This window comes from Manis pentadactyla, chromosome 5 (genome assembly GCF_030020395.1).
Source record: "Manis pentadactyla isolate mManPen7 chromosome 5, mManPen7.hap1, whole genome shotgun sequence".
NCBI classification, from domain to species: domain Eukaryota; kingdom Metazoa; phylum Chordata; class Mammalia; order Pholidota; family Manidae; genus Manis; species Manis pentadactyla.
In genome coordinates, this window is record NC_080023.1 from 122,691,337 (window position 1) to 122,703,089 (window position 11,753).

Genomic DNA, 11,753 nt, shown 5'->3' on the forward strand with positions numbered 1-11,753 from the left:
ATCTTGACACAACAATACCTTGGTAGAGTACAGGTGCTCAGTTAATCTTTGTTGAATACATGAATGAATGATTCCTAGAACAAGGTGTAAGTCTTCAATAAACATTTTTTGAACTGAACTTAACTAAAATGGAAAATATTGGCATAGCCCCCGATGTAATACAGATGGGAAAAAGAATGCATATATTGCTTTATGCAGAGTACTCCACAGATCATACGTTTTCTTTAATAATATTGCAATGTTCATATGATGTTATATGTGTGCATATTAATACATAATATTTATACATATAAATATTGGTGAATAAAAAGGCACTAAAGATTTTCCAATTTTTATTTAAATGAGTTTGAATCAAAACTCAAGAATCTAGATTTACATATGTTAAAGTAAGGTAAAGTATATGATCTCTCAATCCTGAAGCCTATCAGCATATACAAAAACTCTTCAAGGCACATGAAACTTTTCTAGAAAACTAAGATTACTAAAACTAGAAAAGCACCTCTCAGACACTCGATGACATTTTTTGCTGAGTCTCAGCCTGAGATTAGCCTTGAGCAGAGACGGCCTCAGAACCAACACTGGCTTCTTCCTGCGACTCAGCACCGTCAGAGGATTCTGACTCCACCTGAGACGACTCTCCTTCTAGTTCAGCATAGTCATCAGAGCTTTCGTTCTTTGCTGTGCCTTTATCATTCCTGAGGGCAACAACTTCATCCGGAGCTGTGCCTGTAACCTCGGAGGTCGCTTCAGCGCCAACTTCTGCGGTTTTGCCCGTGACTGCGTTTGTGACCTCTGGGCCAGTTTCAGGGTGGACTGCAGTGGACTCCACAGGAGCAGCCTCCACGTGACCTGGACAGGTGGAAACTTGTTTTATGACTGCAGCTGTAGCATCTGGAGTATCTTCAGCATCAACCACCTGACCTTCCACTAACGATACTTCACAGGCTTCTGAACTTACTTCCTCAGCTCCCGCAAGGTTCTCTTTTTCACCTTTAAGATTTAGTCCATTAAGCAGAGTATTAATATAAAGAGCCTGGGAATACAGTGGAACACTGCAGTTTTAAAAAATAAGACAGCTCTATATGTACTGATATGACATGGTTTTCAAGGTAGACTGTTAAAATGAAAAAAGCCAGGAAAAGAGCAATGTATACAATATGGTACTATTTTTGTTAGGGCAATAAGAAGTTAAGATAAACCGACATAACTATATGTGCAAAGACTCTCTCCAGGAAGATGTAGAGAAACTGGGATTATTGCTTGCCTCTGGGAAGGTAAAATGGAGGATCTGCTTTTCTGTAAACCTGTTGAACTTTAAAAAAATAATTTACATGTATGCTTTATTAAAATATAAAGAGCATGAAAATAAACAGCCTGTTGTGTGGAGACAGCATGGAAAAATAGACAACTTGCTAGCTGATGACTCTAAGGAATCACTCTCAACCTCAGTTTTACCATCTGTAAAATGGGTACGTTGATAATATCTATCTCACAGAGTTATTGTGAGGTCTGATTAAAATACTGTGTATGAAAAAAGGTTTAAAATAAAAAAAGTGCTATGGAAATTTGTTTTCTGTTATTACAATCAGCCTTCTCATGATTATATTCAATAATTTTATTGATGACATCCTGTATCTTATAGTTGTCTTAACGAAAAGGTTCAAATTGGTTCATAAGCAGCTATTATCTCTGACCCTAAATGATGATAATAATGGCATTATAATTGGGATGGAAAAACATGGTTTAAAGCAAGTGTTTTAAGGCAAAAAATGCATATAAAAGTGAAAATGTAAAATTTCTCTTTCTGCAGTTGCCATTTTGTCAACCAGGTCAACCCAGGAGCTCAATAGACATGGCTGATTCTACTAATGTCAAGTGAACTAAGGTCAAAGACACACGTGGTCTTAGCCAAAACTGAAACAAGAATCAGTTTAACAACTTAAGAAAATAATGAGGGAAATTAAAGTTCAAGCTGCTGCGAGAAACAGATACTAAAATTATGCCTGCATGAATGGAAGCCTAAGTAAGGGGAAAGTAATTTTGCCCCACAAAGAATTCAAGCTGCTGGTTAGCAGTGCAAATGTACGATGTTTTCATTTATCAAATGCACTCACCGGAACATATAACAAGTTTCTTTAGGCTTTTGTTGGGCTTTTGCTTTCTGAATGAACTCCTACACAGAGCCATTCTTGATTAAGTTAGTAAAGAATTCAAAAGCAAATAGTGTTCATTGCTAGATTAAGATGATGAAAATCAGTGCCTCAAGGGAAAAAAGTAACAAGTTCACTTTACCTTGAAGTGGATGTAACTCTGCTTTGGTTTTTTCTTTCATATTTGTTATATGTTCTGTGTGCTTAGCTTGATTTGATGTAACTGTCTTGTAAATCTGAAATTAAACATATGCATAAGTTTATTTCTTGAGCTCTAAGATTCATCATACTAAGTTCTATATACATAATCCTATATAAAGGTATATGGGATTCAAAGAAAACAAACTATTGCATACCCTCTGCTATTTTGCTTCCCCTTTGGAAATCTTTGATTAAGTAGAATGCATAAAAAAAAGGAAAGAAACAAATGCCTTAGCAAGGGTCAAAGATAACTGAAGACACACACAGTACATAGAAAGATAAAGACAAAGTAGAAAAAAAATTGTGCTAGAATCAAAATATTCTGACAGGCATTTACAAATAACTTCTAGCATTTATCCCAGAGAAACAGAAATTTATGCACACACAAAAACCTGTACACAAACATTTATGGTCACTTTATTTGTAATAGCCAAACACTGGATTCAGTCCAGATGTCCAGAACAGCTGAATGGTTAAACAAATTGGTACATCTATAACACTAGTCAATAATAAAGGAAATGAACTGTAGATTCAGGTAACAATTTGAAGGAATCTCCAGGTAATTATGCTGAGTAAAAAAAAAAGCCAGTCTCAAAAGGTTATATATTTTATGATTCCATTTATTTAACATTCTTATAATGACCAAAGTATAGAAATAGAGAACAGATTGGTTACCAGAGGCTAGGAGGAAGGGAGGGGAGGGCAGGAGAGAAGTGAATGCAATTACAAAAGAGCAACATGAGGAATCTTTATGATGAAACTATCTTGTATCTTGACAGTAGTGGTGGTGAACACACAAATCTACATATGTGATAAAATTGCCTAGAACTAAACACACACACACACACACACACACACAAAAGTGGTGGAATCTTAATAAGGCTAATGGATTATATCAACATCAATTTCCTGGTTGTGATCTTATATTATAGTTATGAAAGATGTTATTCCAAGGGAACTGAGACAAGGGCATATGACATCTCTCTGTACTAATTCTTATAACTGCATGTAAAACTCAATTATCTCACAATAAAAGGTTTTACATAATTATAGACTCTGATGAAGACTCCTTATGTAAGCTAGACTTAGTCATTAAAGTCAACAATATGACCTGTCCATGTGTTACATGAGAAACAGAATTGGGAATAAAGCTATCTTAATCATAGATACATTGTACAGGCTTCCTTTTATTTTATACTCAAGTAGCTATCTCTGCCCTGTATTCATATTAGCCAATGATATATTTTTTAAATGAAAATCTCACTAGTGAGACAATATTATTTGTATTATCTCAGCTTTTAAAAAAATGTTGGTAGTGATTTATCTATTGGTGGTAGGATTATAGATTCTAAAATTTATATATTTATATATTTATATATAGTACTTTCTAAAATTTTAATGATCACAAACCAATACCTTATTAAAAAATATACTATCCAAATTTCAAGCCATTTTATAGTACCTTAAAATCAGACTGTGAAAATGGAAAATCCATACCCTCAGGGGTGGAAATGATGCCAAAGTGGCCCTTTAACAAACTCCCCAGGGTTTGGTTAATTCAGACTTGCATGATCTGGCTTTGAAACCTGCAGAGCAAACACTTTCAGCAAGAATGACAATCAACATTTTGTATATAAAAGCAGGGAAGTTTTCTTTGTAGGGTGGGAGCTCCAGTGTACAGAGCAATATGCTGAGTCAGCCCCCTTGGGTCTCAGTGGAACCACATCCCTGAAATGACCATCCCAGTAGCCACATCCCAGGGGGCATTCATTTTACTGTTCAAAGAGCTAAAACACAAAGTGAGAAAAAAGACTACTTGAGGCAGAATCAAAGAGATGACAATATTAGAATAATTCACACTCATGTTTGGCCCAGAAAATTAAGCTTTTCCAAATCTACCAGAGTCAAACACAGAGTAGAAGAAAGGCCTATTAGAAGATAGGATCTCAAATTTAGACTTTGGAAATTGTTTACAGATGATAATATTTATTATTAAATGTAAGCATTTAAAATAAACCACATCTTACATATACACAATGGAATATTATTCAGTCATTAAAAAAAAAGATATATTGCCATTCGTGACAACATGGACGGATCTAGAGGGTGTTATGCTCAGTGAAATAAGCCAGGCAGAGAAAGACAAATACCATATGATTTCACTTATTTGTGGAATCTAAAAACAAAACAAAAGAAACAAAATAGCAATAGACTCATAGATACTGAGAAGTAACTGATGGTTACCATGAGGGAGGGGTTGTGGGGAGGGTGAGAGAGATAAAAGGGCACAAAAATTCTCAATCATAATATAAGATGGTCATGGGGATAGTAGTACAGCATGGAGAATATAGCCAATGATTCTGTAATATCTTCCTATGTTGACAGATAGTAACTGCACTAGTGGGGGGTGAGGATCTAATAATACGGGTAACTGTTGAAGCACTGTGTTGTGTACTTGAAACCAATATAATATTGTATATTGATGACACTTCAATTACAATTTTTTTGCTAATTAAAATAATAAAATAAACCACAACTTTCATAAAACGGTCTAGCACTAATTTTAAAATACACCCAGACCCTCAAAAAACTGATGTAACCTGGGCCTGTCTCGGATTCTAAGAGGCCCTAGTAGTAGGAGATTTTACTTGGAAATGAAAAACTGCTTTTAACTACTGAGCATCTGTAGACTCAATTCAGATCAATCTAATATAGAATTTATTTCAGTACAGGATAAGGAAGGGAAGGGGAGGACGAGAATACAGGTTTTTAAGTGCCTCCCAATCTGTCCTTCCTTCTGAAAGTAGCCTAAGATTCTTGGGAATTAAGGCTTCCAACATTTAAGATTAAAACTATTTCATTTTAGAGGTGGGAAGGGATACAGAGATCATCATCTTGTTCGACTTCTACTTCCATTGTAAGATAACAGGCTAGAAAGAGCTCTCAGGAGTAGCCAGTTTATAACTTTCCAGTGTAAGATTGCTTCTGCAAAGAAATATTTATCTTCTTTGCAGCTTCATGTCTACAATTAGTAAACATAATTAGATGAAATGTCCAGATGAAATTTCCTTTCCCAGCTTCCCACCTAGTCACACAGCCTATGCCAGTCTGTTTTTCCAGGGGCCTATATCTAACAATAGTAGTCCTGAACAGTGAATTCAACATTAGACAGTGGAAAGGCGGCAGAAGCAAAGAAATCTGGGTATGAGTGAAAGCTAGCAGATTAGAGGACAAAAATATAATGACATGAATGAAGCTTCCTGGCTTCTTGAGGCTCTTAACTATGTATTTTGATTTGGTCATTTACATAATCCTATAAACTGTCTCTAGTTATGACTAGAAATCCCTTTGTGCATAGTTCTATAGGGTCAAACAAAAATACAATAATTATGTACTTTTATGGTTTCCAAAGAATTTATACTAATTATATTTTACTCATAATGAAGATGAGATTTTGATTTAGAAAGTTTATGACAAAACGGGGAATGATTCAGTAGGTTTATCTTATTTAACTCACAAATGTTCCATTGTTTAAGCTCCAAAATCATACTATTAAGTAGGATTTATTTCACAGTGATTACGGGGCTGGGGAATGGATAGAGGGACCAACCAGGGAGGAAAACATTCACTTTATGTATGTCTATTTTTTATTTTATAAAATATATGAGTAAATATTCCTTTTTGAAAATAATAGAAGTTGATAAAATATAAAACTATGGAGAAAGTAAAATGATTGTGGGGAGGTTGGAAAAAATAGGTGGAACACAGGGGATTTTTAGGGAAGTGAAAACATTCTGTATGATGCTGTAATGGTGGATACATGTACATTATACAAAGAGTGAACCTTAATGTAAACTACAGACGTTAGTTAATAATAATGTATGAATACTGACTCATCAGTTTGTAATATACAGCATTAGTGGAGGATTGTTGATAGGGGAAAGGGGTGGCGATGGGTGAGAGGAAATACAGGGCACTCTCCGTACTTTCTACTCCTTTTTCTGTAAATCTAAAACTGCACTCATAATGTCTATTCATTTCCTCAAGTTAATCTTTCAAAACAATTTCTGTTCAATGTTAATAACAGCACCTACCTTACAGAATTGTTGTAATTAATTGCTAAGTGACCCATTAGTCTGTCATGTGATAAACACTCAGCTCTCAGCTAGTATTAGTAGTATTTATTACCTTGTTTTTCCTAAAAGTCACCCACACTTAGTGGTATTAAGAAATGTTCATTTTATACTTAAAAAATCTTCATAATCTTGTACAACTTAATTTATCCCATGCTCTGACTTTAGCATTGCTTTGAGTTTTACCACAATTTGTAAAATACATCATTTCCTGAACAGTACGGTTATTTATACACTTACGTAATATCCACCAGCACTGACTGTGACACCTACAACCAAGTAATAGGTCATATTTGGTCCAGATGATCCGGGGAATTTAGACGACATCCAGCGAAGAGATGCTAGGAAAACAAGTTTAAACATAGTTAGCTTCACCACTTAAACGAAACTATTTAAAATAATTACATCGTAAAAAAAATTTTCCCCTCAGTGAACCTAGAATCTATTAACAGCAAGTGATTTTACCTTAAGGAAATCTACAGTATTACAAGGTAGGGTAATAATTCCCCTTGACATTTTTGCAGTCTAATTTGATAAGTACTTATGAAACCTGTCATCTGCCTGCTTAGCATCATGTTTTTCTTGGAAGGAATGCAGGCATAAGGAAGGGGAAATGACAAAAATACTCAGTGATTTTAACGGTCAAATGAGGTGCAAAAGAAATTATTTACTGTATGCATTCCATCATGTGGAAAAGGCTTCGAAAAACTTAATTATATACATTTGTACATAAAATTTATATGCCAAATCAAGCATTTATGTTGAAATCCAACACATTTCTATAAGTTTATAATGCAAATGTAGATACAGGAAGAAATCTTAATTTTTTTTAATATAAAGCCCTTAAAGATGGGCAGATATAAGCTCTTTTAAGACAAGTGTTGCAAAAGGTCATATTTGAAATAGAAGTACAATTCTCTACAAACTAATAGAAGTAGATAAAAACACTGTATTATTATATTTAAGTATATGTACTGTGTAGTGCTAGAATTTGTATACTTCATATACCCTAGTAGCTCAGTCTAGGAGGGAACAGATGTACAGGCAAATAACTGTACACAAATTTCAATGCAGTTGTTAAGTGCTGTAGTAGATTTAAGTAGAAGCTGCCAATGATAGTATGAAAATGCAGTGAAAAACTCAGCTAGTTGGTTTAAGGTAGCTGTCACAGTTGAAGAGACATGACCCGGGTTTTGAAGAAAAAGTAGGAGTTTGTCAGATAAATAAGGTGAGGGAAAATTGCACCAGAGGCAGAAGGCACAACATGTGCAAAACATGAGTTGTATAACTGGGAAAATGCAAAGTAATTTGATGAGGCTGATGTAAATATGGATATGAGGGCTAGGTAAAAGTTATGATTTGCAAAGGGCCAATCCTAAGACATTTGTACTAAATACAAATCTGTAGTAGCAATATTGGCAAGATTTCCATATACATATATATATATAAGTTCTTAGTTCGGATAAAAATGATCATCTCTTGGAAAAATCTTTTCCTTACAAATGTGCCCAAAGAGACTATAATAGAGGTTATGGCTTATGTAGCTTTCATAGTTATCAACCAGACAGAAATAACAAAAAAAAATTTTTTTAAAGAAAACTAACAGACACTTAAGTAAAGACATACAAATACAATTATGGCAAGAGTATTTAAAAGAGCAATGAAAACGGCAAAAAATTATTCAACAATGATTAGACAAATGTTGGCATACTTAGACAATGTGGAACAAATACACGTGATTTTTGCAGAAGAATATTTACTTATACAAGAAAATATTTATGTGCATTAAGTGAAAAGTTATAGCAAAATAATATATGCAGGACTATATCAGATTTGTGGAAGCAATGTACATAAGAAAGTGCAAGGGGGGAAGGTCTGGATCATTATATATACTAGCATGTATATAGTGGTATTCACTGAGTGGTAGGATTAGAGGCGGTTTCTGCTTTTTTTTTTTTTCTCAGTCATCTATTATAAACCTAAATTATTTATTCATTAAAAAGTTATTTTTTTAAAGCAAATCCTGGAGAACAAAATTTGATGAAACTCAGTTACAATTTTTTCCTTCAATGAAACTGAAATAATTTTTTAATCAAAGTGGGAAATACCCATAAAAGGTTAATTAATCCATGACTGAAGCTAAACTTCCTGCCAATAATAGTTCTTAAAACACATGAACAAATGAGTGCTACAAAAAAAAGCAATGAGATAAAGAAAGTACTGCTACAGGATTGCTAACTACCTACTTGGAAGTTTGAAACTACTTCTCTTCCGCCCCAAGTGGAGGGGGAAATTGTTTGAAACACGTGCAGCTACAAAAAAAGTGTGTATATTTGTGCTCGATGACAGTGCGGGCGGGATGCAGTCAGAAAATGCAAAAGGCCACGGTCAGGGGTTTTCACCTTTCTCCCAGCCCCCCGCCAGTCACAACAGCCGCGTAACCTTCAGAAGTATAAAATAAATAACTTCTCCCTATTTCGTCAGCGAAAACATTGCTCTATCTTACTCGGTATTAAGATAAAGGAAAACGATGACGCATTCTGTTACTTGGGAGGCAATTTTTCACCACTGGCATTTTAAGAGAAAAATAAAGCTAGTTGGACAGAATTTCCTTCCCTCCCACCACCATCACAGGCCTAATCAAAGTGGGGAAAAAAAATTGGCCCATGGAATTCTCCGCAGTAATGTTTTTCTCTCCGGCTTGAATGCACGCTCTGAGCTAAAGCTACTCTACTAGTGTCGGAAGTGAAAACGAAAAACTTCTCATGAGGTTGCTTAAAAGCTGCCCCCCAGTCAGGAACGGAAAAGAGGGGAAACAGCGAAGGACTGGAGAAGAGCCGGCGGGGGCAGCGCCAACCTGGTTCCAGGGCCAGGACTGGAGTGGAAAACACAATCACGCTCACACTGAGTACCTACAAGGTCCAGGCACCAGGTAGGCGAGTCCTATATGTCACTTCTCATTTCACAAACTTACAGCTCACACTGCAATTTGCCCTTTAGGAAATTTCTGAGTAAGTTCCCTTTTCCCATCCATCCCTAAATCTGAAGGTGAACGATACATGGAGAACAGACCCCAAAGCTGGCTTATCTGCAGCCCTAAAGTGCTTAGAAGGCCTCTTCGGGAGATGCCAAGGCCCAGGCTCACGGGGTCCGGGCTGCCAAGCCGGGGCCAAGTCTTGGGTTTATTTACTGAAGAGCGTTTACCCAACCTCGTCCAGCGCCCTTCCTGGCTCGCTGATTGGTGTCCATCTTCCCACCCACTGCTGTTGATCCCCACGAAGCTGGAGAGCGCACAGGTCCTAATAATGATAAAAGTGGTAAGTTATGCCTACGTTAAGTAGGCACCTTTCTAAGCGCTTTTAACTATATATTGAACTCATTAAAACTTAGGACCATAGTGTCCCCATTTTACAGATGAGGAACCTTATGTTAAATCATTGACCAAGATCAAGATTCGAACCCAAGAAGTCCAGTCCGGATTCGGAAGCCGAGCAGGACAGGTTCCCTATTTCCAAAGCCTCCAAGAGTTTCGGGGCGTATTCCTCGAGACTCCCCCTAACTTCTCCCCTCACCCCAATCCCAGACTGCAGCTGCTCCGGGTCGCGCTCCGCTCACTGGGTGCCTGCGGTAGCCGGGCGCCTGCAGTCCGCCAACGAGGCTTCTGTCCTCCGCAGGCGTGGACGCCCGGGCCGGCGCGGCACTCACCGTCCTTCCGGACAGGCACGGGGCCGGGGGACGCCCGCAGCGGCAGCGCCAGGGTCCTGGAGACTGCCCTGCGGAGATACATCGCGCCGGCTGCCTCCAGCGCTAAACCTGTGCAGCCCAGCGCCTCCCGCTGGTCCCCCGGAGCCAGGGAGAGCCCCGCCCCAGGGAGGAGCGCCACCCCGCCCTGCCCCTCCCGGGAGACCCCCTGGGCGCAGGTTGGGGTGGGTGATCCTCATTATCTTCTCCACCCAAGTCTTCAGGCCCTTTGCCTTCTCCCTGGTGTAAGAAGCTGAACGCCGCATCTTACAAAAGGGCTCGGGACGAGAAGTCGCCGTCAACCTGCCTTCCCCAGAGTGTTCCACTGAGTGGAACTCCTTAGAGTAGGCTGGAAAGGTCTCGGGATTCGCATCCTTAATAAGATAGACATGATTTGTCAGGAGGGATCGACTCAGAATTCACTTTAACTCACGCACCCCGTTAATTTTCCTTAGAGTGTAAAGGGTAGCGGAGGTAGTCATCCGTGAGTGCACTGGGTGATGTTCAGAATCACGAGAAAATCCCAGGTGAATTTCTAGGCAATTCACTACTTCTGAATCTAATTCCAATATTTAACATATTGTCATTTGAAGAGTGCAAAGCCAATGTTCAGAACTGGTTTTCTGATACTCAGAATAGCTAGCTCTATCCTAGTAATTAAATATGTAGTAAGAGCAATTAGTTAACCATCTGTAGTTAATGAGGGGTCAAATTTAGATTTCCAAGCAGCACAAGAAGGGGCTAGGCCTTCACCAAGAAGTCCATAGTCCTGTAACTAGCAAAACAACTCCCTTTGACCAGCATCAACTACACATCTTGTAGTAACTAGCAAGTAGCTATCTCACAGGTGGTGCAGAATGTTTAAATGCTGGTGCAGACCGACAAACTGAACCAAAGCTGTCTACCACTATGGCTCATGTTTCCTTGATGTACTTAGAACTGAAGCCTGGATATAGTCAGTAAATACATTTAAATGAAATGATGCATGCATTATACTATTATTTAGTGTATCAGAAGCTCCCCTAAAAGGATCCTTTCTGCGTTAACATTTGTAAATGATGATGGCTCTCAAGACACTGTTCTAGGTTCCTCTTCATATATATACTCAGGGTTTGGTACAGTATGAGGTTTTCTGGACCACCCTCAGGTGCCAAAGCAGCCACCCAATCTCAGTCCAGTTGTCTGTTATCTGTCAAAATGCCTACAATATGCTTGGGTCCTTGCTAGATGCTGCAAATTGATTATAATTTATTTCACAAATACCCATTGAGTATCTATTATGTTAGGTGCTGCTCCATTTTCAAATGGGCAATATAAAATTTCTATCAATCACAGATATTATAGTTGCAGGTTAGGGAGGCATGGAACCAACATCTTTTCTGAAAGGTAGCTGCCAAGTCCATTATCAATGGGATCAATGATCACAAAGAAGTGTCTGACCAGGTATAAAAAAAAATGTAATACAAAGGTTCTGGTTAAAACCAAACTGGTTTAAACAATGCAAACCAACTGGTTTGAACAATGCAAG

The 11,753-nt window shown here is 37.8% G+C and overlaps 1 protein-coding gene across 3 annotated transcripts; it reads right to left on the bottom strand.

The window, feature by feature from the left end:
- Positions 1 to 319: 319 nt before the first annotated feature.
- Positions 320 to 10,321, bottom strand: MGARP (mitochondria localized glutamic acid rich protein). 3 transcript variants are annotated; one of them, XM_036928947.2, is made up of 5 exons: positions 10,190 to 10,321; positions 9,694 to 9,783; positions 6,725 to 6,825; positions 2,293 to 2,386; positions 320 to 849 (listed from the first exon to the last, which is right to left on the bottom strand). In XM_036928947.2, the coding sequence occupies exons 1-5, from the start codon at positions 10,269 to 10,271 to the stop codon at positions 545 to 547; spliced, it is 672 nt and encodes a 223-aa protein (XP_036784842.1). In that variant the 5' UTR covers positions 10,272 to 10,321; the 3' UTR covers positions 320 to 544. The 3 variants fall into 3 exon arrangements, with proteins under 3 accessions (XP_036784842.1, XP_036784599.1, XP_036784764.1); XM_036928704.2 differs by having other exon boundaries at positions 320 to 990; XM_036928869.2 differs by lacking the exon at positions 9,694 to 9,783 and having other exon boundaries at positions 320 to 990.
- Positions 10,322 to 11,753: the final 1,432 nt, after the last annotated feature.